Below are 26,713 nucleotides of genomic sequence, written 5' to 3' on the forward strand. Positions count from 1 at the left end.
GCAGAGGGGCTGAGCTCAGGCTGCGGTGCGGTGGGGGGAGTGGGAGGGGGCTTGTAGTAACTTGCTAAGGGAGTGACGCTCACAGGATGGGCGGTGGGGGCTGAGGGGGGACTCGGGATGGTCCCAGTCCCCTGCTTGGGTGCGTGGCTGGGTGTGGTGCCCCTGATGAGCAGGGAACGTGGGAGGGGAGGCTGGGTTGTTTGGAGGGAGATACTGAACTCATACTGAGTTCCAAGGCGTCTCCCAGCATCTAGCATCGTGCCTGCTTCCCCATCTTTGCCGAAGCCAGCTAGGGTCAGAGGGCATGGGGTAGGTGGGGGAGGTAAGAGAGCAGAAGAGAATGGGGGTGGGGTCCCTGCTGGGTGGGAGGCGACAGAAGAAAGGACGAATGAGGTAGGCCCTGCCCGAAGGAACTCCCAGCCCTCCATGTCATGCCCGCCGAGGTCCCAGTGCCCAGACCCGCCTGCTCCTACGTGGTCCATGTCCTGGACCACCTGGGCACACACGGTCACGCATCCACACATGCAGCACATGCGCACACAGATGCACATGCCAGCCCACAGCTTCCCGAGGCCTGGGTGCCCCTACAGTGCCTGCCCCCTGACCGCAGAGGCCCGAGGTGCGCTCTTCTCCTGTCCCAGGCCAAGTGCCTGATGCTGATGGGGGGCCCCAGAAGAGGAGCCCAAAAGTCAGAGGGAGGGGAGCCCCTCCCTAAAGCCACAGGCCAGCTGGGAGCTGGGAGTCAGGGTCCCTGGCTGAGCCTGGGGCACCTGTGGGCGCACACGGCGCCTCCGGTCCAGGCTGCGGTGTGGGCAGGTGCCTAGAGGCCTCCCCACCCACCAGAGTCCAAAGAGCACAGGTGTGGCCGCCTCCTGGCCTCATCAGCTCGGCCGCCTGCTGGGCCAGGGCCGCCTCATCACAGGGCCTCTGCCTGGCACTAGCGGAGGAGACAGCAGACGCAGCTCCCACCACCGGTGCCAGGTCACCACCAGCGCCAGCCCCCTCGGGGGACCAGGCCTCACTGGAAGCCAGGTAAGGCCGGCCCTCAGGAAGGTCAGGGCCCAGGTGGCTGCTGGGGACCCCAGGGTGGTGGGGGCAGCTCAGAGCTTCCCAGGGCAGGGTCTCAGCCCAGTGCAGCCCACGCAAGGCGAGGGGCTCAGCCATGGGCTGGCCGGCTGGGAAGAAGGCAGGGCAGCCAGGGCTCCAGGCGCTTCTCCCAGAGGCCGTGATGCAGACTCCCCTTCCCTACTCCACGCCCCTAACTCAGGGGTAAGTGGAGGGAACTGGGCTGCCACAGCCCCCCTTCCCCAGCCAGGGGCAAGACAGGCCAAAGCCAGCCTCCTCCCCTCTCCTGCACCGGGATCTGAGCAGCAGAAGCTGCAGGGGGACCCACGGAGACCCATAGGGCCAGCCTGGCGTGGGGCGAGCAGGAGGAGGTGTTGACCACTGCTGGCCATATGTACAGTATGTAGGAGCAGGAAACGCTGCGCCGGGGGTGGGGAGTGGGGGGTGGGGGGTAGGGGAGCAGCTGCCAGCACCCCTTACCTTGGAGAGGAAAGGGGGTCCCCCCCAACAAGACGCACAGACCTGCACCTCCCCCACAGCACCTCAGCTGTTGACTGGCAACTCATTCCCCACTGCGTCACCACGGGAGACGCTATTTTCATACCAGTCCCAGTAACTAGGGGTGTGGGCTGCTCTCTTACCCTTTGCCCAGGATTCTCCGGCGCTTCCTCACAGTTGCAAGGACACACCCACAAAACAGAGACATACTCATGATGCTTAGATGCCTCATTCCAACAGCACATACCTTTGACCTACACCAAGCATGTCAAACTCACAAGGAATATTTTTGTGGCCCAGCCAATATAACGGTGTGAGCAGATACTTACAATTATGAAAGGAAGGAAGTCTCCCGTCAGATCCAGAATTGCCGACATTCACCTTGGGGCAGTTTTGAAAGGGGGACCAGGGAGGAACAAGATCTCCCCCCAAGTAGGAAAGAGAGCAGAGAGGAGCGGTGCCAAGTGTCGGGAAGGAAGCATTAATTTTATCACTGCTCTTGTTCTTTTTTTTACACCATACTTTTCTAAATAAACCCACGTTTCTATGAAAATTGAAGCTTTTGTTTTTTGCAGCCACATAAGCTTAAACCTTGTTTATTTGGCCCCTGTTAGCCTTTGAGTTTGACATGCTTGACCTACACCCTCAATTAGGCCCCGCCCTGCATGAACACACACATTCACACACGCGCCTTCGCCCATGTCATCATCTGCCCGCAGTGACAGAGGCACACGCATAAACACTCCGGCACCTCGCCTGGTAAATAGCATAATAACAGCACCACTGTAACGGCGAGGACGTTTTGAGGATTAAACAAGCTGACGAAGGTAAAGTCCGCGAGCAGGCTGGGTGTAAGGGACGGCATGTGGTGGCGGTGAGAAGTCCACGGCGCCGTGTTCATCGGGGCCTCGGCCGGGCTCTCGGCACTCACCGGGTGGCTGTTGTCTTTAAAGGAACAGACCAGGTTCCGGGTGGCGTGAGGAGGGCGCTCTGGGCGGGGGGTGGGGTGCTCATGGAGGGCTTCACCCAGGAGGTGGTCCTCGAGCTGAGATGTAGGGTTGAGTGAGAGGGACCTGGCAGAGGGTTCAGAGTATGGAAAGACGAAATGACAGGAGACCTGGGAAGGCATTCGGGGAGCACAGGTCAGCGATGCAGGGCCCCAGAAGGGTGCACGCACGGGCGCACCGTGCCCACACACCCTCGTGAGCGGTGCCCAGCTTAAGAGCCAACATCGACCTCCCAATGCGCGGAACTGAACCGGCCGCACAGGGGCTGGCTTTGGCGGGAAGCTGGGGGCAGCCCAGTCTCGGCCTCTTTCACACTCGGGCCCAGGACGGGATCTGGGCCGAGGTCCCCGGCCACCAGCTTTCCAGGGCCCATCGAAATGGCTTTATTGATCAAATAACAGGAGGCCAGTAGCCTGCCTAAGGGCCCCCAGGCCCTGCTCCCATGGAGGGCTCCTCGGTGGAGGCGGCATGGCTGGTGATGGTTCAGAGAGGCCCCTGGGGCCAGGGCTTTGGGTCTCAGAGGCCCCGAGTGGGAGCCTGGTCCAGGCCTCAGGCAGGTCAGGGACCAGGCACAGGATCCGCGACCTGACCCCTCCGCCCTGGGGTTTCTCTCCGCGGCTGACAGCAGTCCCTTTGGTTCAGTTTAGGTCCTAGGAGCTCGCTCAGCAGCGTCACCATGTCCCGGCCCAGCAGCAAAGCCATCTACAGTAAGTTCTCCCTCCACCCCCTCTCCCTGGCCCTCCGCATACTGCCCACCCCGCACTGCCTCGGTCTCACCTGGGCCTTCCGCTCCCCCCTCCCCCAACCCCGCTGTCCCCCGCAGTGCACCGGAAAGAGTACTTGCACAGCCTGGCCTCAGAGCCTGCCTGCCCGCAGCACCAGGTGGAGGTGAGTAACCCGGGGCCCAGACAGTTTCCTGATTCGACGCCATTTTCCTGGTGCCCAAGGCCCTGCCTCAAATCAGACACCCAGACAAGTCCTGCCACGGAGCCAGCAGCCAGGTCAGGTGGGCTCGGGCCGGCAGCCTCGCTGGGCATCGGGAGGCCCGGGCAGCTGGGCGGGAGGGAGGCCGGGCTGGAGGTTGGAGGACGCCAGGGCAGCAGTGGAGACACGTGCAGCCACTCCCACCCCCACCTGTCTCCAGCCCCACCCCCTGCCACACCTGGCCCCAGGGAACTGCTCTTTGCCCCGCATCAGGCACAGGTGCCAGGAGGAATGTGTGAGGTCAGCGGTCCCACAAGGGCGGTACCTGGGCCTGGGCGGAGCTGCTTGGAGGCTCTGGCCCTGTGGCATCCGGTTACCAACACAGCTCAGGCCGGAGGGCAGGGCGTGGTGGGGAGAGCGAGCCCGGGGCAGCAGCAGAGCGGGGCTGTCCCGGGAAGGAGGAGGGAGGGACATGGGCCATGGTCTGGAGGCTCCACAGGGCAGCAGAGGCTGGGAGCAGGGTCCTGGGCTTCATGGCGGGGCGGGGGCTGGGAACTGGCTTCCCTTGGGCCCAGCGGGTGAGAGCAAGAGGAGGCACGCCCAGGATGCCAGAGCGTTTGCCCAGGATGCCAGGGCGTTTGCTCACGACGCCAGGCCCTGGGCATGCAGGCGGCTCCCCCAGGAGAGGTGCTGAGCCTGGGCAGAAATCAGGGCAGTGGGACCAGGGAGGAGGCAGATGACACTCCCCCGGAGGGGACCCAGGGCAGGACTGTGACCTGTGAAGGCTGCCTGGATGGGAGGCGGAGGGGTCTCTGCCAGGAGGGAGAGTAACAGTGAAAATGGGGGATGATCAGACCAGCGGGGATGGGCCTGCACCGAGATAAGATCACTGCGCACCCCACGGGGCAGGAATCGGGAGGAGGGGGGCCTGGGTTTCCTCCCAAGACGCTGGGAGGCGCGGGATGAGCAGTGGGAAGGGGGTGGGGGACCAGCATGAGCGAAGGCAAGGAGGCAGGAGTGCAGGTCAGAGAGAAGGCCCAGGCTGGGGCAGCGGGTTCCCAAAGCAGCAAAGGAAGCCAGGACGGAATGTGAGGGCCCCGCACCCCCCCAGAGGAGTCCGCGCTTTATTTGTTGGGTGGTGGAAGCCCACACTGACCAGCATCCGGCCCCCTCAGCCCCCTGGACCTGCCCAAGGCCACGTCCTCCCTCCGGAGGCCTAAACCCCCTCGCACAGCCCTCGGCCTCACTGGCCCTGGAAGGCTGCTCTATGGGGAGGCCCTGCTTCCTCCTCGGCGGCCCTTCCCCCACCCCGCGCGCCCCCTCTGCCCCCCTCTCCAAACCTGCTCCAGCCCTGGCCTCCTCGCCCCTCAGCACCTGATGACGTGTAAGCTGGGCACGCAGGGCGTCCGGGAGCCCAAGGACGCCGTGCAGCGGCTGCAGCAGCTGGACGCTCAGGGCCGGGTGTGGAGCCAGAACCTGCTGCTGCAGGTCAGAGACGGCTGGCTCCAGCTGCTGGACATCGAGACCAAGGTCAGCCCTCCGCGCACCTGCAGCCGGTCATCGCTAGCCCAGCTGTGGGAGAGCCAGCCCCGGGCGTTGGCTCCACCCTCCCTGCCCCAGACAGCAGCCGCCCTCCCGTGGGCAGTGCCCAGGCCTAGGAAGAGACCGGGCACAGAGGCCAGGGGGCGGGGGAGTGGACACTGCAGCCCCAGGCCACGGCCGGGCTGGGGTGACCCCGGTCGGGAGCCCCCACGAGCCACCCAGGCTCTCGGTGACCTCACAGCCACCTTTCCACCTGGCCCAGGAGGAGCTGGACTCCTACCGCCTGGACAGCATCCAGGCCATGGACGTGGCGCTCAACTCCTGCTCCTACAACTCCGTCCTGTCCATCACCGTGCAGGGGGCGGGCCCGCCGGGCGGCAGCACTCTGCTCTTCCAGTGCCCGGAAACGGGGGTGAGTGGGCGGGGAGGGGGGGGGGTTTGAGAAGAGAGTGGGTGTGGGGCCCAACAGCCATCACTCTCCCCAAACACACACACACACACACACCCCTGCCCACCTGCTACTCCTCCAGGCAGAGCGGCTGAGGACCAGCCTGCAGAAGGCCCTGAAGGAGGAGCTGGAGGCCAGGTAGGCAGCCTCTGCCCCGCCCCCTGCAGGAGCGCAGAGCTCCCTCCAGCCCAGGTGAGAGCCCAGGAGCTTGCAGCCCAAGGAACCGGGGCCTGGAGCTGGGAGGGGCCAAGCTGGGGCCAAGGCTGGAAGGGCTGGGGCCTGGCCCAGAGGACACTGGAGACTGTCCCTAGAGCCTGACCGGGGACCCGAGAGAGCTCAGAGGTGGGCACATGAGGCAGGGAGTTGGGGGGGAGGCAGGGAAGGTTCCAGGGGGAGGCCTGGAGAGAAGTGTGGGCAGGGCCTCTGTCCCCAAAACACTGTCAAGCCTGTGTCCCCACCGTGTGCTCGGCAGACCCCGATTTGGAGTCCCTCACCCCGGCCAGGACAGATGGAGGGGGGCCCCTCCGGAAAGGCCACTCCCTAGGGAGCAGGCAGCCCCCCTGGAGTGGGGGCCCCCTCCAGAACAGCCCCCCTGGATGGCCCCAGAGCACAGTAAGTGTGGGGTGCGGGGACGGGGGAGGAGAGGTTTAGATTAAAGATCAGAGGCCATGCCCTCTTACATTGCAGGCGTGCCACCATCCCCACGGCCCCTGTCACGACACTCCAGTGCCCGAGAACCAAGCGCCTTCGCTCTGCCTCCTCCAAGGCGCCCCCCGACCCCCGAGGACCCAGTGAGGGACGAGGTAACCGCAGACGGTCTGGGTCTGCCGAGCTCCTGAGCCTGGCGAAGGGGGACACCAACCCTTCCCCCCAGAAAGCAGGCCCCAGGGTGGCCAAGGCGGGCCTGGGGCTGAGAAGGGATGGGGGGGGCGGGGGGGCGGGCCGGGGCAGAGGCAGGGGCTGGGGCTGGGGCAGGTTGGGGGTCCCAGGGGGGCCTGATTGCCCGCCTAAAGCCCAAGCTCTTCGTGTCCAGGAGGTGCTGAACCACATCCTGAGGGACATCGAGGTGTTCGTGCAACCGCTGATGAAGACCCAGGTCAACGCCGGTGCGAAGAAGACGAAGAAACAGGGGAAGAAAAAGAACACGGGCCCGGGGGGTGAGTGCTGAGGGCCGGGGGGGGGGAGGGGTGGTGCCCCGGGATACCCTGTGACCCACCGCCTTCTCCCCACCCCGCCCCCACAGGGAGGACACCGGCGCAGTATGTCGATTGCTTCCAGAAGTTCAAGTACAGCTTCAACCTCCTGGTATGTGGCTCCCACAAGTTCCCAGCCCTCCCTCACACCACTGCCCCCAGCACCCCCGTGCTGGGGCCTCACAGGCGTCCCAGGCTTCTCCCCTGGAACCTCCCCTCCCCCCTCTCAGAACCTTGGGGTGTGCCAGGCTCCCAACCAAGGCCCGGGACACGGATGGGCCCTGTGGTCCGGGCGCAGGTGGGGTGGACGGAGGGTGGTGATGGTACCCTGTGTCCCCAGGGGAGGCTGGCCATCCATCTGCAGAATATCAGTGCCCCCGAGCTGCTGCACAGGCTCTTCCGGACTCTGCACTTGGTGAGTTGGGAAGGTCAGAGTGGCGAAGAGGTACAAGCTGAAGCGTAGACCAAGCAGAGGCCAGGGTGGCGGGCAGAGGGTAGAGGGAGGCTGTGGGATCTGCCCCTCACTCACCCCCACACATTTTCCTTGACCCCAACACACCATCCCACTGTGTACAGCGCCCTCGGCAGACCAGCGGGGTGGGGGTGGAGCCAAGGACAGCGGGGCTCTGAGGGCTCTGAGGGCTCTGAGGGCCGGGAGGAGCAGCAGGCTGAGGCCTTGGGCACCGCAGAGGCTGCACGAGACTCCGGCCCTGCCCACTCCAGCTGGGCCTGCGGGAGCCTGGCTTCCTGATGTCGCCCTCCTCCCTCTAGGTCCTGACGCAGTGCCCTGAGCGTGACCTCGCAGGCCAAGTGATCTCACCCCTCCTCACCCCCGAAGCCATCGACATGCTCAAGTTCTACCTAAGCCCGCCTGACAGTAACCTCTGGAAGAGCCTGGGCCCGGCCTGGACCACCAGCCGGTGAGGGAAGATGAGGCTGGGCGTGGGGCATAGGGCAGGGCAGGGGGTGTGGCGAGCTCTACACTGTCACAGACCAGAATCATCTCAAAACAAAGCCGTGGCTCCGCATGGAGCTCCCAACTCTATGCCACACCAAGTGCGAACTATTTATTTATATAGATTTCAGAGAGGAAGGAGAGGGAGAGAGGGATAGAAGCCATCAGTGATGAGAGAATCATGGATCGGCTGCCTCCTACATGCCCCCGGCTGGGGATCGAGCCCACAACCCCGGGCATGTGCCCTGACCAGGAATTGAGCTGTGACCTCCGGGTTCATGGGTCAACGCTCAACCACTGAGCCCCACCGCCAGGGCGAAAAACACTTCTTTTTAAACCATCACCTGCCATCACCCGCCTCAGAAGGAAAGGCGTTATCTCAGGAAAAAAGAACAATTCTCTCAAGAATGTAGAGTTGGCAACCTTCTACCAAAACACTTTCTCACTTTTGTCAAGAACAAAGTGAAAACGTGTCTCAATCGGGCCCAGAACTTAAGAATTACTGACATAGGAGTTGCTGCAAGTGTAACATCTGTAAGACTTGGCAACCAACTGGCCGAGGAGTTAAGATCAAACATGAGGTGCCACATCCGTGTAACCCTGAGATGGGCAGTTGGACAACAAGGCCAAACCGATGAGAGCCGTGGGGAGTGGGGGGTAAACCCAGCCTGGATGTGCTGGGCTGGGGTATCAGTGAACATCCCACAGAGAGCCCCCCCCCCCCCCCTCAGGTGAGAGGTCCCACCTGGCTATGAGGGTGTGAGAACAGTCAGCACAGAAATGACAGTGCCACCTAGAGGCGAGCCCTCCACAGGCAGCCCTGGAACTCACCTTCGTGAGCAAGGTCGCCCTGTCCCAGAGAGAGAAGGGGAACTTCTATATGTAACTGGAGAAAGGAAAGAGGGTTAAGGAGGCAAAGAGATATTCCCGAGAGTTAAAAGAAGAAACAAAAAAGCAGAGGCATAAAAACCAAGAGAGAAGAGGGTTTTAGAACGAGAAACCACCAGGAAGCAAGCCACTTGCTCCGGCATCTTGCCTAGTGAGTTCTTTTCAACTCAGCCCCATTAGGGGGTGGTTGTCCAAGCCACCCCACGACATCAAGTATAGTTCAATGTAGTCTCTTGAGCTGTGACAGAATGTACATAAGATGCAATTTACCATTTTAATGTTTTTAAGAGTATAATTCAGTGGCGCTAAATACTTAACAATGTTGGGCAACCATCACCACTATCCGTTTCTAGAGCTTTTTCCGGGTCCCAAACAGAAACTCTGTACCCATTCAGCAAGCAACACGACTCCGTGCCGATGCCTCCCTCTCCCCAGCCCCCATGAACTCCTCCTGCTTTCTGGCTCTGGGTATCATTTTAAATACAAAACTAGGTCAGATATGCCCTGGAATGTTTTCTGATTTCTTACAATAACAAGAAGTTAGTGAATGAGTGAGTTGGAAGACAAAAAATACAGAAAATTGTCTAAAGAGGGTGTAAAAGCCCTCAAAAGGGTTGGATTTCAGGCAAGTTCTATTTAGGCGGCTTGATTTTACGCAAATTGACCCCAAGCTGTAAACAATGCTAAGTGCTGTGGTTTGGAAGGACATGGGCCATACGAAGCCAGTGGACTTGGCAATCAGGAGATTATGGGGACTTTAGAAAAACTGGTAGCAATAGAGTAATGGTGGAGGTAAGAATCGGGTTGCAAGGAATAATGAAATGTAGGAAGGGCGGATAGACACATTCTCAAAAAAGCTGGTACAGAGAAGGGACTAGAATAACAGATTAAAAGCAGTAGTAACACAGTCAAGGGAAGGCCTGAGCATGTTTTTAAGGCAAAGGGACCGCTTAAAAAGATTCAGAAAATAAACAATTTATTTGTTCCCATTGAACACATATTCTTAGCTGCTGCCTATATACCCTCCACTGTCCTGGTGACAGCAGCTCCGGGGACAGGTGGGAGTCACGTGCAGCACATGTGAGAAGCGGAAACCCAGGCGGCCAAGTGCAGTGACAGTGCAGGAGGAAAAATCCACACTGCCCTGCCCCCACCTTAGGTCCGACCCCCAGTCTGTGTGATCGATTGGCCGGCATGTTCTCCTGGAGCTGATATTCTGAACTCCGTGGGCAGAGGCGAAGCTGGCCACAGATCCCCGCCCTGTGGGATCTGCTCACGCCCAGCCCTGCCCCTTCGCGGGTGTTCTGGCGCCTTTGGACTGTGTGCGTGGGCATGGTCAGGGGCGGGGAACGTCCGGCCCTCGGGCCATCTAAGGAAATCGTTTCGTCTGGCCCTGCTGAGGCATGAGGGGCGAGTTAATTAAATGTTGGGCCAGATACCGCAGGCTAGTTTTTAAGCTGATAATTGTGTGTGGCTCTCGAATGATGTTGCAAATGCCCAAATGGCCCTGGGCAGCAAGAAGGTTCCCCACCCCTGCCCTAGAGGGCCCCGAGGCTCGGTTCCGTCTCCTCCTCCGTCCCACGGCCTGGAGCGGAGTGGACTCAGCTTGGTTCTCTCCCCAGGGACAACTGGACAGGCCATGAGGTCCCACCCTACCAACCTACGTTCTATGATGGCTGGCAGCCTCCAGAACCTTCCAACCAGGTAAGGGGAGCTTAGCACGGAGCCCTACTCAAAGCCCTGCCTCTGGCTAGTTTCTGCCTTCTCAGTCCACGCCATGGTTACATGGCGACCGAGAACCCACATGTAGGTGCCAGGCAGGCAGGCAGGGGAGGGGCCGTGAGGTGGCTGTGTGGGAGTGGCTCTGTGGCCAGCTCCCTGCCTCCATGCTGCCTTCCCTCACTCTGCCCTCGCCCACTCTGTCCTGCCCCAACAGGCACCCTCAGGATACCAGGACTCTGCTTCCCTCCGGTGAGCCTGGGGCTTAGTCAGGGCCGTATGGTTAAGGGAGGGTGAGAAGGGGCTGACCCTGTGGACCTATGGGAGAGAAGTCCCCAACTGAGTCCTCAGAGATCAGCCACATCCCAGACCCTGCTGCCTGCAGACAACGCCACCCAAGCCCCACTAACACTGCCCTGTCATTCAACCCTGTGGAAACCCAACAGTGGCCTCCCAGCTCGGGTGGGAGACAGCTGGGCTCCGGGGCTGGGCCAGGGGCTCCATTTCCCCGGTCCTGGCTCCAGCACCCTCGGTGGGGAGCAGGGGTATCAGGTCGGGGAGCACCCCCTACCTGGCTCAAGTGGAGACATACACCATGGCCCTCCGTGCGGGGCCCCTAACCTTGTGCCCTTCACCCCAAGGCCAGTGCAGCCAGCCATGAGAATGCAAGTCTCATTCGAGTTTGAAGCTAGGAACCCAAAGGAACTGACAGTGGCCCCAGGAGAGGTGGTGGAGGTGAGGCCGGGCTGGGCGGGCGGGCGCTGCAGGCAGCCTGGGGTGGGGGTGCAGGTGGGGCTGCTGGGGTGGGTGGCCTAGAGAGAGCGGGAACGTGGGGAGGGCCGGGGAGGAGAAAGCCTTGTCGGGGAGGGAAAGCCGTGACTGAGGGTGACTCCCGGCAGGTTCTGGACCACAGCAAGCGGTGGTGGCTGGTGAAGGACCAGACGGGAGACAGCGGCTACGTTCCCAGCAACATCCTGGAGCCCCTGCAGTCGGGGCCGCCGGGGAGCCAGAGCCCGGCCCTTCGGGTACTCCGGGGCCCAACCAGCCTCAGCTCTGGGGCCAGAGCGGGTGGGGCGGGGGCCTCGGGACCGTGGAGAAGGCCGTCCTGGTTGATTTAATGTCATCACGTGCTCACGTGGCCGAGCTTATCAGGAGCCGGAGCCGAGGCTAAGCCTGGGCCCTACCTGCCAGCATCCCAGAGCAGGGCCCAGGCGATGGGGGTCCTGGGGGGGCTCTGGGAGGAGTTGGTCTCTGACTCCCAGTGCCCCCAATTCTAGGCCCCGATGCTGCGACTGAGCTCCAGGCCCGAGGAGGTCAGAGCCTGGCTGCAGGCAGAGAACTTCACCCCTGGGTGAGCGCCTCGCCCTGGGGGTGCGTGGGGGGCCTTGGTGGCGGGTTCAGACAGTAACCAAGGAGACCCAGAACCCCAGGACCTGCCTCCTGTCTACCCGCTACCTACACGGTACTTACATGGTACATGACAGTCCCACACATGTTGCCCGGTCACAGCAGAAGAGGGGCTGTGTTCATGCCTAAGTGGGGAGCCCTTGCCATGGGGAAGGCAGTAGGATTGGGGGAACACAGGAGGAACCTCAGCTGCTACCCCCCGCTCCCCCACCTACCCGGATAAGATTTTCTTCCCTGCACACCTCCCTCCAGACCAGGAGTCTGAAATTGGTTTAAGCCAAAATGCATAGGTTACTCCTTCACCTCCACACACCCTGTTCCATGAATTTTCCCACAACCCCAGCCTCGGAGCCCAAACGGCCCCTCTCTGCCAGACTCGGCCCAAGTCCCCTGCCCACACTGACGGCCTCTGTCTGTCCCCAGCACCGTGAAGACCCTCGGGGCCCTGACGGGGTCGCAGCTGCTGTACCTGAGCCCAGGGGAGCTCCAGATGGTGTGTCCACAGGATGCCCCCCGGGTCATGGCCCGGCTGGAAGCCAGCAGAAGGATGCTGGGGGTGAGAACACCCTGGGAACCCCAGTGGAAATGTGGGGTGCTCCCTGGGTGACAGTGAGAGCCAGCAGGCCCGCCCTAGGGAGGAACTGAGCGTGGCGGGTTCTGGGCACGGGCTCTTCCCCCAGGGACTTGACAACACGGGCTCAGGCAGGCCTGGAGGTCCAAGCAGAGTGTCCACAGGACCTCTGGGGGGTCCCTTCCCTCATCTCCATCCTTCTTTCCTCAGATAAGCCCTTAGGCACCAACTCGGACGTCTCCAAGATCGAGGCCTTCTCACAGCCAGACAGAGGATCCGATTCTCTTTAGAGCCCTGAGCAGTCCTCTTGCAGGCCCCCAGATTGCAGCGAACCCCACACCCAGCTCACACAGCAAAGAGGACGAGCAAGCCCAGAGGCTGGGCAGGTGGTGCCCTCTCGCTGCGTGGGGAGCCCTCTGGCGACCATCTATTTATTGTGTCTGTCCCAGACCCGGAGCACGCGTGCCAAGCTTTGTCAAGATGCCGCTGAGCCGAACCGGTTTGGCTCAGTGGATAGAGCGTCAGCCTGCGGACTCAAGGGTCCCAGGTTCGATTCCGGTCAAGGGCATGTACCTTGGTTGCGGGCATATCCCCACTGGGGGGCGTGCAGGAGGCCGCTGATGGATGTTTCTCTCTCATCGATGTTTCTAACTCTCTATCCCTCTCCCTTCCTCTCTGTAAAAAATCAATAAAATATATTAAAAAAAAAAAAAAAGATGCCGCTGAGTCCTCTCCTCCCCAATAAAAGCATCTCTAAGCCTGGCATGCGCCCCCCCTTGCAGCTTCTTCTGGGCCTGATGGGGGCGGTGGGCAAGGGAAGGGAGGCAGGAGGAGCTGGGACACTGGGCGGGACCCAGCAGCAGCCCTGCACCCATCACTGGACCAGACTGAGTGGGAGTGGGAGTCCCCGCCACCTGGAACGCAGAGCCAGCCTTTGAGATTATGGCCCTCTTTCTGAACAAACTCCCAACCATGCTCACCATCGCTGCCCTTCTGCGCACATTGTTCCGGTGTATGCCAAGGCGCCCGCCACGCCGAGGGCAGGGCGCTCCCCAGGACCAGAGCCCGGGCTGCGGACAGCGGGAGGCTTTGATCAGCCGCACTGGCTGCTGGTCTGCTTGGCAGCTGCCTCCCTGGATACCAGTTCTGTCCCCTCCTGGTGGGCGAGCCGACCTTGAGCTGCCGCCCCAGCTTGTCTCTAGAGGCAGAATGTAGGGAACGGTGGACTGGACGTTCAAAGTCCACCAACTGGCTGGCAAGGCACCTCACTCTCTGGGCCCTATTTTCTCAAAGATTAGTGAAGAGTTTCAGCACTAATGTGGCTTCTCGGATTTGAGGGACACAGCACAGGCACTTCTACGGATTCAGCCTACACATAAGGCCTGAGGTGCTGTGGATCAAGGGCCCCTGGAGTTCCTTTTCTTTTCTTTTCTTTTCTTTTTGTTACTCCTCACCCAAGGATATTTTTCCCATTGATTTTTATTGAGATTGAGTGGAAGGAAGGGGGAAAGACAGAAAGTCAATGTGAGAGAGACACATCAATTGGTTGCCTCCTGCACATGCCCCAACCGGGGCCGGGAATTGAGCCTGCAACCAAGGTACGTTGCCCTTGACCGAAATCGAACTCGGGACCCTTCAGGTCTCAGGCCGACGCTCCAACCACTGAGCCAAACCAGCTAGAGGCACCCTGGGGTTCTTAGAGGTTTCCGTAAGTATCTCTTAGCTGGATTTGTCCAGGACCTTAACATGGCTGAGGCCCCAGATCACCGGAGGTACAGACCGCCTACGTCACTCCCTCGAGTTTCCAGCCTCAGAATATCATCTCTTTTCCCTCAAGCGAAAACAGGCGAGACCCTCGGGGTCTGACACTCAAGGGCAAAAGTTAATCAGGAAGTTAATGTCTTGGGATGGGGAGATATTAAGCCACTGTCCTCTGGGCCGGTGGACCTGCAGGGGTCCTAGGAAAAGGGACACACTCCAGAACCAGGAAAAAAGGGCTTTAGCACCGTGCCCCCCAGATTTCCCAACAAAGATTGAGACAAGGTGAGGGGCTGCCCGGATGTCCAGTTCAGTGGAACTAACATGAGCTGTGCTGTTAGACAGACCTCAAACTCTCACGAGAATTTGAGAGCTTAGAATGGCAACTCACCCAACCCCTCCAGGCCTCCTTTATCTCCTTCTGTAAAATGGGCGTAAAATCTACTTCGCGAAGTCGTGACGCTTAACATATATGAAGTACCTGGATGACTGCCTGGCATTTCATAGGAAGTGACTGAATGTTAGGCCTATACCTCAGGCGAATTTGCGACTGGCCGTTTGTTATCTTGGGAGGAGAGATTCAGCCATTAGGAATGTATCTGTCCTGTGTGTTGCACTTCTTTTCTTTCTTCTTTTCAGTGAAATGTCCTCTTAAAAAGTCCCAACCTTGCTTCAGCCAGACTAATGGAGAAATAGGATTTCCCACATCCGGGCGGGCGAGGCGGGATTTGGGGTCCTAAGTGGCCCGGGCTGGGTAGACCCTGGGGCCAGGAACCTTGGAGTAGCTCTGGCCTCCTGCCCACCCACCAACATGCACACACAAGGGTGGGGTTCCCGGGTGATCAGAGCCACAGCCTTGCCCACCTCCCCCTTGCCCCCCGACCAAGTAAATATCTCACTCTCCGGGGGTTACCCTCACTGCTCGGCTGTGGGCGCTCTTCCCACCTGTGGGCACCATTAACGAAGTGCAACTCCCACCCTTGGGGAGCGCAGAGTCCCGACCCCAGGTCCCCAGGCCCTCAGCCCCCCAGCCCCCCAGCACGCGCGCTGCACCCCTCCCGGGGCCTCGGGACTGCAGAAGCGGAGCCCGCGCGCGGCCCAGGGGACACGTTAGGAGGGAACCCGGCGGGGGGCGGAGTCAGGCTCTCGCGTTGGCCCCGCCCACCACCTCGGGTATAAAGTGCCGCCCGCTGCGCGCTCGCCTCCCTCCGAAAGGCACGGAAAGGACATCACCATGTCGTGCTCTAAGTCCATGGTCCTCGGGTACTGGGATATCCGCGGGGTGAGTGTGCTCCCCACGGCCCAGCCGCTGGGGCGGGGAGACGGACGCAGAGGCGCCGGGGGCTCCGGCCAACGGCCCCCACGGAAGCGCTGTCCTCGGAGCCCAGCCGCGCCCCGCGACCCCAGCCCCGCGGAGTCTCGGTCGAGTCCCCGCCGCCGAGGCGGCCCCGGCCTCGCCCCTGGGACCCGGGCCGGCGGAGAGAGGCTGAGGACGGCCAGCCGCCGGGCCGATGGCGGGGCGGGGCGGGAGCGGGGGGCGGCGGCTTAACGACTACCGGGCGGGACGCGGGGACGTTGGCGGGTGGGATGGGGGTGGGGAGGGGGCTGCGCAGGCGCCCACCCGGCTGTCCCCCCAGCTGGCGCACGCCATCCGCCTGCTCCTGGAGTTCACCGGCACCCGCTACGAGGAGAAACGGTACACCTGCGGGGGAGGTAAGGCGCGTCCGAGCCCCGGGGGCGGCACCGCTCCCAGCCAGGGCGAGGGGTGCCCCGTCACCTGGAAGCGCTCACCTGCAGCTGGGCTCTCCCTCCGCCCAACCCCGTCCTCACCCTCCACCAGCGCGGCCCCAGCGATGAAGGGGTCAGGCAGGGGGTGGGGATGCGCTCCTGGGACAGGCTCTTCCCCCAGCGCTTCCCACCGCCCGGGCGGGACGGTAAGGAGGTCGGTCCCACTTCGTTCTCTCTTGCAGCTCCTGACTTTGATAAAAGCCAATGGCTGGACGTGAAATTCAAGCTGGACCTGGACTTTCCCAACGTAGGTGGTTTAGGAGAAGGGGCCCAGAGGGAAGGCGTCACCTGGACCCCCACTTCTTCCCTCTCTGGGGGGGCGGGGGGTGGGGGGGTAGGCATCTACAGCGGGGGCTCTTCGCCTGGATAGAATGAACAGCCTTCAGAGGCTCAAGAACTTGGAGAGAAGAGTTCTCACTTCCACAAAGCACTGACTAAAGCCGCCAGTTGCTTCTATTGAGCATATGAGCAGTAAGTGACGCTGGTTATGGGCCATGTTTGTGGCTCTGTCACTAGTAGAAATCGGGTATTTTCATATTCTATTGGGTATGTGGTAGGTATTGGAAATAAACATGTACATCCATCATACTTGGACATTGTGGTAATTACTACCCCTGCTTGTTATTTAATTCACTAATAGGCACATATTACTGTTACAATTTTGTTTTCTTAGTTTTTATAAATTGTGTAAATATGTGTAATTTGCTTTATGCCTTTAAAAAACTTCTGCAAGAAGGGTCCATGGCGCGCGCGCGCACACACACACACACACACACACACGCCTACATTCAGGTGGGGGCCCAATTTCCACCTTCTACTTATGCTGCTTCTTGCTGACAGGGCATCTTCCCTCTACTGTTCATGTCCCTGCAATTCTCACCTGCCTCCGGAGACAGGCAGCTTGTTCACTTCACCTTTTCCTTCCAGCTGCCCTACCTCATGGACGGCAAGAACAAGATCACCCAGAGCAACGCCATCTTGCGCTACATCGCACGCAAGCACAACATGTGTGAGTGGGTGGGGCGGGGGACGGGACAAGGCTGGCCGCTCTCTGGGGGGGTGGATATGCCCAGGGTGATTGCTTGTCATCTGGCCTACAGGTGGGGATACCGAAGAAGAAAAGATCCGCGTGGACATCATGGAGAACCAGATCATGGACTTCCGCATGCAACTGGTTCGAATCTGCTACAACTCGGACCATGTGAGTTTCCCCGGCAGGCAGGCATGAGGGAAAGGAGCCTCAGGAACCCAAGGTCAAGTCTCCATTCTCCTGCCACCTTCCCGCCAACCCGAGCTGTCGGGATAGGAAGCAGAACTCTGACGTGGTGGGGGTTTGTTTGTCATAAACTGTGGTGTTGGCCCTGTTCCGTTCCAAACCCCTCCTGTGCATCCTGCCATCCCAACCTGAGGCACCTGGAGAGGAAGGTGCCTGGGGAAGGGGCCCTGAGCCCCGGTTAGCTGTGAACACGATGACAGCTATTCTCTCTCTCCCTCTCTCCTCCCCCCCCTCCCGCCCCCCGCCCCAGGAAAAGCTGAAGCCCCAGTACTTGGAACAGCTCCCTGGACAACTGAAACAGTTCTCCCTGTTCCTGGGGAAATTCTCGTGGTTTGCAGGGGAAAAGGTAGGAGGAGGGGAAGGGAGAGGATCCCGCTCTGTCGCTGCAGGTGCTCATGAACTCCCCCGACCTCACCGTCTGACTGTGTCTCTAGCTCACCTTTGTGGATTTCCTCACCTACGATGTCTTGGATCAGAACCGTATGTTTGAGCCCAAGTGCCTGGATGAATTTCCAAACCTGAAGGCTTTCATGTGCCGTTTTGAGGTGATGGAGGCCCCCTACACGTTTCTCTTACAGAAAACACTCACAGGCTCCCTGGGACCCCAGGGACCCCATTGTGGTGGGTCTTGCCCAGCACCAGCTTTTGCCACGAGGGATCCGTGGTTGGGCACCTCCAGACCTCTCCCTCTTGGGAAGGGTCCAGCTACTGTACCCCAAAGGGGGGTGGGGCCAGGCAGCTGTGAGTGCCACTAGTTAGAAACGGGCCTTCAGGCTGTGCTGGCCTCTGAGGCTTGGCGTGCTTCCCTGCAGGCTTTGGAGAAGATCGCGGCCTACATGCAGTCCGACCGCTTCTTCAAGATGCCCGTCAACAACAAGATGGCCCTGTGGGGCTGCAAGAGACTATGCTGAGCAGGAGGCTGCCTCCCACCGTTTCCTCTGCCTCCTCCTGCCCCGGGACCTGTGTGCTTTCTTCTCTGCTCTGCTCAATAAATAGCCCTTAGGCTACTGGTGTCGCACTGGCTCTCTCTAGGGAGGAAAGGCCGGAGGAGAGTGAGGATGCGGGAGAATTATTACCAAGATGTGGCTCAGTCCCTGCAACACTGACACTCCCATCCCCCAGTGTGTTCAGTGGCTACTATGGAGGGTCTTGCCCAAGCCTTGAGGGTGAGCACTAGAAAGAAAGGTGAGCCCTGGCCTGTTTGGCTCAGTGGCTAGAGCGTTGGCCTGCGGACCAAAGGATTCCAGGTTCAGTTCTGGCCAAAGGCACCAGCCTCAGTTGCAGGCTCCTCCCAGGCCCAGGCCCTGGTTGGGGCACATGCAGGAGGCAACCAGTCGATGTGTTTTTCTCACATTGATGTTTCTCTCTTCCACTCTCCCCCAAAAAATCAATGGGAAAATATCCTTGGGTGAGGATTAAAAAATACACAAAAAACTTGTGTTAGGAGCCGTTCTCCAAAAAGCACTAGAGATGCTCATTGGTATTCATTGTTGAAGGTTGAGCAACTGGATTAAGGCATTTCCAGTTCAGAAGGCAATCGCTTATGTGACTCAGAGAGACGAGCTGCAGCGCATGTCATTGACGGGAGGGTGGAGGGGGCCATGACGTGTGCGGACATGGGTCGCCTCTCAAGCCAGCTTAGGGCTCAGCACCGGAGCCTGGCCTCAGGGGAGAGATTGTACAGCCCCAACCGACCCAGAATCCAACCCGCAATCACCACACGCCCAGCCCCGGACAGAGCACTGCGCTCTAACCACTGACCACCTGGCTGGGCGGCCTTGCTCTGTGTAAGGAGCAGCGGGCTCAGGTCCGCACTGCAGGGGAAGAGCCGCCAGGGGGCGCCAGCGACCAGTACCCGGGGCAAGACGCGAACAGGGCGCAAGGGACAACTGGGCAGGGCGCCCCCTACTGGCCCTACCGTCTGTCATCAGAACGCCAAAGCCTGAAGTGACACACAGGGCCCTATTCTCCGGCCAAAACCTGGAGAATACTTCATCATCCTGCGCCGAAGCAGGATAAAACCAGGCTCCGGGCACACTCAGGGCAGTTTCTCTTCAGGCTCGGGACCAGCGACAGCGGTGGTGTCGGCGCAGGGTGGCTTCACTCCACTGCGGGATGAAAAGGGCTCTTGGAAAGTGAAGACCTTACATGAGATTCTCCAGGAAAAGAAGCGACGGCATTAGCAAGAGGAGAAGGCAGAGATAAAGCGCTTAAAACATTCCGATCGGTAACCTTTGGGCTCCGTCTCAGGGGCTGAGGTTGGTGAGGTGCGGGATAGAGCTCCCTTTGAGCTGTCCTCCTTTTCCGGAAGAATGGCGCCGTCCGAGAGGGAGCGGGAGGAGCTAAAACCATGGAGAGGGAAGACGGTGAAGAGGGTACTAGGTTTCTCAGAGCCCACGGTGGTCACAGCAGCGCTGAACGGCGTGGGGAAGGGCATGGACAAGGAGAAAGCAGCTGACCATCTGAAGCCTTTTCTTGATGATTCTACTCTCCAATTCGTGGACAAACTGTTTGAGGCTGTAGGGGAAGGCTGAAGCTCTAGACATTCCAAGTCTGGCAGTGACGGGAGCAGAAAACGAGAGCTAAAGTGTTTGGTGATGACTCTGAGATCTCCAAGGAATCCTCAGGAGGGAAGAAGCCACGGATACCCCGTGTGGTGGAGGTGGACGAGGAGCCAGAAGTGATCCCTGGGCCTCCTTCAGGGAGCCCGGGCATGCTGACTAAGCTCCAGGTCACACAGATGATGGAGGCAGCAACTCGACAAATCGAGGAGAGGAAGAAACAACCGAGTTGCATGAGCCCCCCTACAGCTCAGCCAAAGCCGCCTCCTTCCTCCTGCCCAGAGCGACTTCCAATTGGCAGCACTATTCAGCCCTCCCAGGCTGCCACTTCCATGAATGATGCCATGGAGAAGGCAAGGAAAGCGGCTGAACTACAAGCCTGCATCCAAGCCCAGCTGGCACTGAAGCCAGGGCTCATTGGCAATGCCAATATGGTGGGCCTGGCCAATCTTCATGCCATGGGCATTGCTGGCCCGAAGGTTGAATTAAAAGATGAAACTAAACCTACACCACTGATTCTCGATGAGCAAGGTCGCACTGTAGATGCAACAGGCAAGGAGATTGAGCTGACACGCCAAATACCTACTCTGAAGGCCAATATTCGTGCGGTGAAGAGGGAACAATTCAAGCAACAGCTTAAAGAAAAGCCATCAGAAGACGTGGAATCCAATACCTTTTTTGACCCCCGAGTTTCCGTTGCCCCTTCCCAGCGGCAGAGACGCACTTTTAAATTCCATGACAAGGGCAAATTTGAGAAGATTGCCCAGCGGTCACGGACAAAGGCTCAACTGGAAAAGCTGCAGGCAGAGAGCTCACAAGCAGCTCGAAAAACAGGCACCCGTACTTCAACTAGGCTGGCTCTCCTTGCTCCTACGGAGGAGTTGAAGGAGAGATTCCTGAAACCGAGTGGTGGGGTTCTTATATCAATCCCAATGGCTTTGACCTGACAGAGCAAAATCCCAAGAGAGATGATTATTTTGGAATCACAAATCTTGTAGCACATCCAGCCCAGCTCGACCCTCCAGTCGACAGTGACACACCAGTTGCTCTGGGAGTATATCTGACCAAGAAGGAGCAGAAGAAACTTCGAAGGCAAGGGGGGAAGCACGGAAGGAGCTACAAGAGGCAGTCAGGCTGGGCCTGATACCTCCTCCGGAACCCAAAGTGAGAATTTCTAATCTCATGCGAGTATTAGGAACAGAAGCCGTTCGAGACCCCACGGAGGTCGAAGCCCATGTCAGAGCTCAGATGGCAAAAAGACAGACGGCGCATGAAGAGGCCAACGCTGCCCAAAAACTTACAGCAGAACAGACAAAGGTCAAGAAAATGAAAAAGCTTAAAGAAGACATTTCACAGGGGGTACACATATCTGTATGTATATAGAGTTGGAAATTTGAGCAACCCAGCCAAGAAGTTCAAGATTGAGGCCAATGCTGGGCAACTGTACCTGACAGGGGTGGTGCTACTGCACAAGAATGTCAATGTGGTGGTAGTGGAAGGGGGCCCCAAGTCCCAGAAGAAATTTAAGCATCTTATGCTGCGCCGGATAAAGTGGGATGAACAGACATCTACCACAAAGGGAGAGGATGAGGAGGAATCCGATGAGGAAGCTGTGAAGAAAACCAACAAATGTGTACTAGTCCGGGAGGGTACAGCCAAAGACCGGAGCTTTGGGGACATGAAGTTCAAACAGTGCCCTACAGAGAACATGGCTCGGGAGCATTTCAGAAAGCACGGGGCCGAACACTACTGGGACCTTGCGCTAAGGGAATCGGTGTTGGAGTCTACTGCAGCCGTGGGCAAACTACGGCCCGCGGGCCGGTTTGAAATGAATAAAACTAAAAAAAAAAAAAAAAAGACCGTACCCTTTTGTGTAATGATGTTTACTTTGAATTTATATTAGTTCACACAAACACTCCATCCATGCTTTTGTTCCGGTCCTCCGGTCCAGTTTAAGAACCCATTGTGGCCCTCGAGTCCAAAAGTTTGCCCACCCCTGGTCTAGACTGAGGCTGCTGCCAGCCCTTGCCTCCACCCTCTTGCCCATGTCTCTTCAGTCCTCCCTTAGGCTACTTCCCAGCCCAGCCCACTTGTGTGTGATCTCAGAACGGCGCCACGCTGACATTGGGGCGAAGGGAGAGCACATTGCTCTCTTGCCCTGTCAGCCTGGGGCTGCCCTTTACTCCCCGTGTGTGCATATGATTAAAGAGTCACTTTTAAAAAAAAATTCTGATGACCTTGACTCCAAGCGGGATTCCCTTGAGGAGGGGGAGCTGAGGGACCACCGCATGGAGATCACCATCAGGAACTCGCCCTACAGGAGGGAGGACTCCATGGAGGACAGACGAGAGGACAATGATTCTTTGGCTTTCAAACCACCCCAGCAAATGTCACGGAAACAGAAAGCTCATCACAGGGAAGATGAGAAGAGAAAAGAGAAACGTAGGCATCTAGTCATTCAGCAGAAGGGGGCAAGCACGCCAGAGTGAAGGGGAAGGAGAGCGAGCATGAGCGCCGGAAGCAGCACCGAGAGGAGCAGGACGAAGCTGGGAGCTCGCCAGGTGTAGGAGAAGTGGGAGATGGCGAGAGAGCATTCCCGGAGAGAGAGGGACCGCCTGGAGCAGCTGGAAAGGAGCGGGAGTGGGAGTGCAGGCTGCAGGAGCAGCAGCAGTGGAAGCCTGTGGGTCAGAACCGGTCCTGCCCGGATGACGGGCTGCTGGGGCCCGGGCTGCGGTGACGTGGCCTCGAGTTGAACTGCTGAGCTCGTTTTCCACATTTTGTTTCTATTTCCTCTTGGCTTGTAAATTTGTAGAATTAAATCTTACTTCCTTGTGGGGAAAAAAAATCCAGAAAAAAAGATTAAATGAATGCGTGTGTGATTGAATTTCAAGTGAGCAGGCGCAGCTGTGTGGCCCCACTTGGGGACCGAGGGCCAAGCGGAAGCCATGAGAAGGGCGAGTCCGCAGGGTGCGGAGGGAAGGAAATGCATCCACAGGACCGCGTGTGTCGTGGTAGACGCCTGAGGACATGAGAATAGATCTGTATTTTATCTTCTGCAGAATAACGTTTCCAACGTTTGTTTCAAACAGGACAAGCCACGGAAGCTGGGCCTTTCGGTCAGGACTCTGCCTTATCGGGGGGCTGTTGGGGCTACCCCACAAGGTGGGAGCAGCCAGGTCGGCTAAAGGAGGAGGATGACCATCGGCATTTACAGAAGGAGTTGGGATCCATCAGGACCCGCCCCTCCTGTTCTCTGCTTCCAAGTCCTGAGTTACCAGGTGGTAGCCGGCAGGTGTCTCTGTGTCTGTCATCAGTAAAGGTCTCTCTGTCAGGAGTTAGAAAGACAGCGGCTAACAACCTGAAAGTGCGGTCACCAGAGGGACGGAGACAAGAGCCAACCCAGAGATTGGCTGATGTCAATAAAAAGAAGAGTCTTATTTCCCCACATCTCTTCTGAATCATCTCACCAAAGGAGGGCACCCCAGTAGCTTTGCAAATAAGTGCAAGACAGTTTCTCTGCAAGTCTGCGCGCAGGCTGCTTCCTACTACATCCCAGAGCTCACCCTTTTCCCTTTTCCACTCCCCTTCCCTTAGCATCTTCTATCGGACGAATTGGGGGTCATCGGCATTATGCTTTTAGCCTGCCGTTTTCAAAATCCTGACCTGAATGTTCCCCACAGGCAGCAGGCAGTTCCGAAGCCGAGTCCTTAAGGCTCCTATAGAGCCCACATTACCGGTGCCTAACTGTCCACCTTGAGATCTGTCCTATTTAGGCGTCTGTTATTATTCAGCTGTACCCACACCCAGCAGAACGCAATCCTCGCTAATTCACCTAAAATCCCCTCCCCTTGGCTCAGGCACAGGCCTGCAGGCTCTGAATTCCTGAATTGCACACAAGGGTGCTGCACTTCGGTCTCAAAGGAGCAGGCCCTGGGCATTGGTTTTCTGGTGAGGGTCAGGATTTCAGAGGCAGCAGTGCACCCCACACCACGTGTCAGGGGGAGGACCCCCGGTGGGTGTCTGTTCCCAACAAGCAGGTAGGCCCACCCCCTGGCTGCCCAGCCTCCCTGGCCAGTGCACCCCACACCACGTGTCAGGGGGAGGACCCCCGGTGGGTGTCTGTTCCCAACAAGCAGGTAGGCCCACCCCCTGGCTGCCCAGCCTCCCTGGCCAGTGCACCCCACACCACGTGTCAGGGGGAGGACCCCCGGTGGGTGTCTGTTCCCAACAAGCAGGTAGGCCCACCTCCTGGCCTCCCAGGGGCGCTGCTTTTCCTGTTTCAGCCACAAGGAAGGGACATGCCGCTCCCCTGGGGTGTAATCTGAGAATAAGATCTTCTCCTGCATACCTTCGCCTCTATCCCACAGGCTTCAGCTGCTGGCTTAACTCCAAGGTCTCCTCTAACCTGGGGCTTAATTTTTATACCTAATCTGGGTGTGGGAGGAACTGCAGCTGGCCACCTAAATGCATTCTTTTGAAACGTGGGTCTACCCCGTGTCCAAGTAGAGCCACACGTGGGAACCTCACGAACAGACTGTGAACGACCGTGACTTATGCAACTCTGGCCTCACTTGCAAACAGCACATTGTTTCCGTGGGTTTTTCCTCTAGTTTTCTTCCCAGGCTCATGACACAGCTTCCACCAGAGACGGGAAACACCCCACAAGACGCAGGAGCCACAAGAAGGAAGGAAGGGGCCTCGTCCCATATAACTTCAGGGACCAGGGCTACCCAACAGCCTTTGTTGCCAGGGAGACTGTGAGACCTTAGTTCTTGTCTCTCTCTTTTTTTTTTTAATCCTCACCTGAGGATATTTTCCCCATTAATTTTTTTTAGAGAGAGTGGAAGGGAGGGGGAGACACAGAGAGAGAAATATTGCTATGAGAGAGACCATCAATTGGTTGCCTTCTGCACCACCCAACCAGGGCTGGGGGTCAAGCCTGCAACCAACGTACAAGCCTTTAACAGAACTCAACCCCAGACTCTTCAGCCCACGGGCTGACACTGAGCCAAACTGGCTGGGGTTGTTCTTGTCTTTTTTTTTTTTTTTTTAATGTATATTTTTACTGATTTCAGAGAGGAAGGGAGAGATAGAAACATCGACGATGAGAGAGAAGAGAGAATCATTGATCGGCTGCCTCCTGCAGGCCTTCTATTGGGAATCAAGCCCACAATCCGGGCATGTGCCCTTGACTGGAATCAAACCCGGGACCCTTCAGTCCGTAGGCCGACGCTCTATCTCTGACCCAAACCAGGTAGGGCTTTGTCTTTTTAAAGGAAAGATTTCAATCGAGAGACAGAGTGTAGGAAAGTAAGAATTTATACTGAGGACATTGACAGAGGCAGGGCTTAGAAGAAGCAATAGGAGCCGAGGTGGGGCCGCTTTGGCTGGCTGGAAAGTCAGAGAGAAGGGCGCCTTGGAGACAGGCTCAGGGGGGTTTCCCAGGACGAGCTGCTGCTGCCCACTGCTCCCCTGGTTGCAGGTCTCGCGGAGTCCCTTAGAGGTTAGGGGACATGCGCCTGTGGGGGAATAGCAGGGGCAAACTCTTCAGAGGGAGAGCGTGAATGCGCCGGGCCCTTCATCCTGAGGATATTTATCTCTTTCCTGCAGGTGGAACCCTTAGGGGAGGCCCCAGGGGAGGGGCTAAGAGAAGATTCAGCACCTTTGCAGGTGTGCTCTTTCCCGATTGGTCGGTGCAGGGCAGGGGTCATTAGTCAACGCAGCTGGGCCTAATGCAGCCATTTATTTGGGTTTTTTGCTTTTCTGGACCCGGAGCTGGAATACAACCGAGGCCCAGATGTTACCTCTAGGGAGGAAAAAGTCAGGGTGTCCAAGCGATGTGCTGGGGGAGGAAAGGTCACCCGGGGGTGTGAGTCTTGTTTTTCCAGTTTTGCCCCCTGCTAGGCAGCCGGGCTTTCGGCCCTGGCGAGGTCTGTGCCTGGAGAGGTTCTCTCCTTGCTCTGCTCGTGTCTGGCTCACCGCCTGTAACACTCGAACTCTTTGCCGTGGAACCTGAAAGAATAAACTTCCTTTCCTAGAAGCTGCTCTCTTGAGGTCTCCATCAGCTTTGCCTTTCTCTGCTACTACGATAGCAGCGGAGGAACCCTAGGCAGGGAGCTTGTAATTAACACCGGAGATTACAGACCCACGCGGGGGACCCCGGTGCCCCCTTCTCAGTGTGGCTCGTGTCCCCATTCTAGAAGGGGACATACACCCGAAACGACATCTGAGCACTGTCACCAGGCACCAAAGAATCCCAAGTTCTGAGACCTCTGCCGGGTCCAGCCACAATCAAATCACCTTTCAGTTGCCTCCGTTTCGGGGTGGACGTGAGCAGAGCTAGGACGATGGACCAGGCACAGGCCACCAGGGCGAAAGCCCCGGGTGTCCAACAATGGACCATTGCAGGTGGGACCTCTGGGGGCGACCTTTGCTCCCCAGCACATCGCTGGCCCTGCGGTTTGGACCCCTGACCTTTCTTCCCTAGAGATAACCTCTAGGCCTCAGTTATATTTCAGCTCCGGCCCCAGAAAAGCAGTAAAATCAGACTAGTGACCCCAGGGCTGACCTCAGGACCAGCTGCATTGGATAATGACCCCCCCTGCCAGGGCGTGGACCAATCCATGAGTGGAGACTTAGACCCTGAAAGGACCCACCTGGAAAGCTGCGGAATATTCTATTGTGATCTTCCCCTGGGACCTCTCCTCAAATTTCCACCCTAAAAAACCTTAGGACAGGACCCAGCACACTCTCCCAGGGGCACCCCAGGGCCGCTCCCCTCCCCCTCCCCTCCTCCAGGCAAGCCACCTTCACCTTCCCCGCTCCTCAGCCCCAAGGCCTTCCTTTGCCTCCGGAACTTGTTTCCTCCGCCCGCTTCTTCTGAGTTACTGCTTCCGCCTCTGTGAGTTTGTGAACAAGTATTCTCTTGTAGTTTGAGTCTTGGTTCTGAGTGATTTCCTAGCCAGAACTCAAGTACCGAGGTTGCTGCACCCAGATCTGGTCTGACACCTCCCTCCCCCCACCCCCACCCCCACCCCACAGTCTAACACCTGGTGCCATGCCGCAGCCGCCGCCGCCCCAACTGTGTGAAGTCCATCCATTCTGCTATTTCTG

At 58.6% G+C, this 26,713-nt stretch overlaps 2 protein-coding genes and 1 pseudogene across 7 annotated transcripts; all 3 read left to right on the top strand.

The window, feature by feature from the left end:
• The first annotated feature begins 887 nt into the window (after positions 1-887).
• EPS8L3 (EPS8 like 3) lies at positions 888-12,703 on the top strand. 6 transcript variants are annotated; one of them, XM_059674683.1, is made up of 19 exons: positions 888-1,032; positions 3,213-3,277; positions 3,394-3,458; positions 4,866-5,024; positions 5,299-5,448; positions 5,567-5,622; positions 5,957-6,096; positions 6,172-6,287; positions 6,518-6,641; positions 6,728-6,789; positions 7,018-7,092; positions 7,449-7,597; positions 10,143-10,224; positions 10,457-10,491; positions 10,881-10,974; positions 11,139-11,264; positions 11,517-11,590; positions 12,070-12,255; positions 12,428-12,703. In XM_059674683.1, exons 2-18 carry the CDS (start codon positions 3,247-3,249, stop codon positions 12,251-12,253), a joined length of 1,722 nt encoding a protein of 573 aa, XP_059530666.1. In that variant the 5' UTR covers positions 888-1,032; positions 3,213-3,246; the 3' UTR covers positions 12,254-12,255; positions 12,428-12,703. The 6 variants fall into 6 exon arrangements, with proteins under 6 accessions (XP_059530666.1, XP_059530670.1, XP_059530671.1 ...); XM_059674687.1 differs by having other exon boundaries at positions 12,070-12,202; XM_059674685.1 differs by having other exon boundaries at positions 892-1,032; positions 3,218-3,277.
• A 2,401-nt stretch (positions 12,704-15,104) lies between these two features.
• Positions 15,105-18,046, top strand: LOC132220939 (glutathione S-transferase Mu 5). Its single transcript, XM_059674689.1, has 8 exons — positions 15,105-15,257; positions 15,613-15,688; positions 15,946-16,010; positions 16,691-16,772; positions 16,864-16,964; positions 17,290-17,385; positions 17,474-17,584; positions 17,852-18,046. The coding sequence occupies exons 1-8, from the start codon at positions 15,210-15,212 to the stop codon at positions 17,948-17,950; spliced, it is 678 nt and encodes a 225-aa protein (XP_059530672.1). The 5' UTR covers positions 15,105-15,209; the 3' UTR covers positions 17,951-18,046.
• A 135-nt stretch (positions 18,047-18,181) lies between these two features.
• Positions 18,182-22,438, top strand: LOC132220937 (U4/U6 small nuclear ribonucleoprotein Prp3-like; annotated as a pseudogene).
• The last annotated feature ends 4,275 nt before the right edge of the window (positions 22,439-26,713 follow it).

Source organism: Myotis daubentonii, chromosome 18 (genome assembly GCF_963259705.1).
Source record: "Myotis daubentonii chromosome 18, mMyoDau2.1, whole genome shotgun sequence".
Lineage (NCBI taxonomy): Eukaryota > Metazoa > Chordata > Mammalia > Chiroptera > Vespertilionidae > Myotis > Myotis daubentonii.

Coding starts and splice junctions, on each gene's coding strand:
- EPS8L3 (XM_059674683.1), top strand. CDS start 3,247: ATGTCCCGGCCCAGCAGCAAAGCCATCTACA. Junction 5,449..5,566: donor TCCAGTGCCCGGAAACGGGG/GTGAGTGGGCGG, acceptor CTACTCCTCCAG/GCAGAGCGGCTGAGGACCAG. Junction 11,265..11,516: donor GCCAGAGCCCGGCCCTTCGG/GTACTCCGGGGC, acceptor CCCCAATTCTAG/GCCCCGATGCTGCGACTGAG.
- LOC132220939 (XM_059674689.1), top strand. CDS start 15,210: ATGTCGTGCTCTAAGTCCATGGTCCTCGGGTACTGGGATATCCGCGGG. Junction 16,965..17,289: donor TCTGCTACAACTCGGACCAT/GTGAGTTTCCCC, acceptor CCCCCGCCCCAG/GAAAAGCTGAAGCCCCAGTA. Junction 17,585..17,851: donor CTTTCATGTGCCGTTTTGAG/GTGATGGAGGCC, acceptor GCTTCCCTGCAG/GCTTTGGAGAAGATCGCGGC.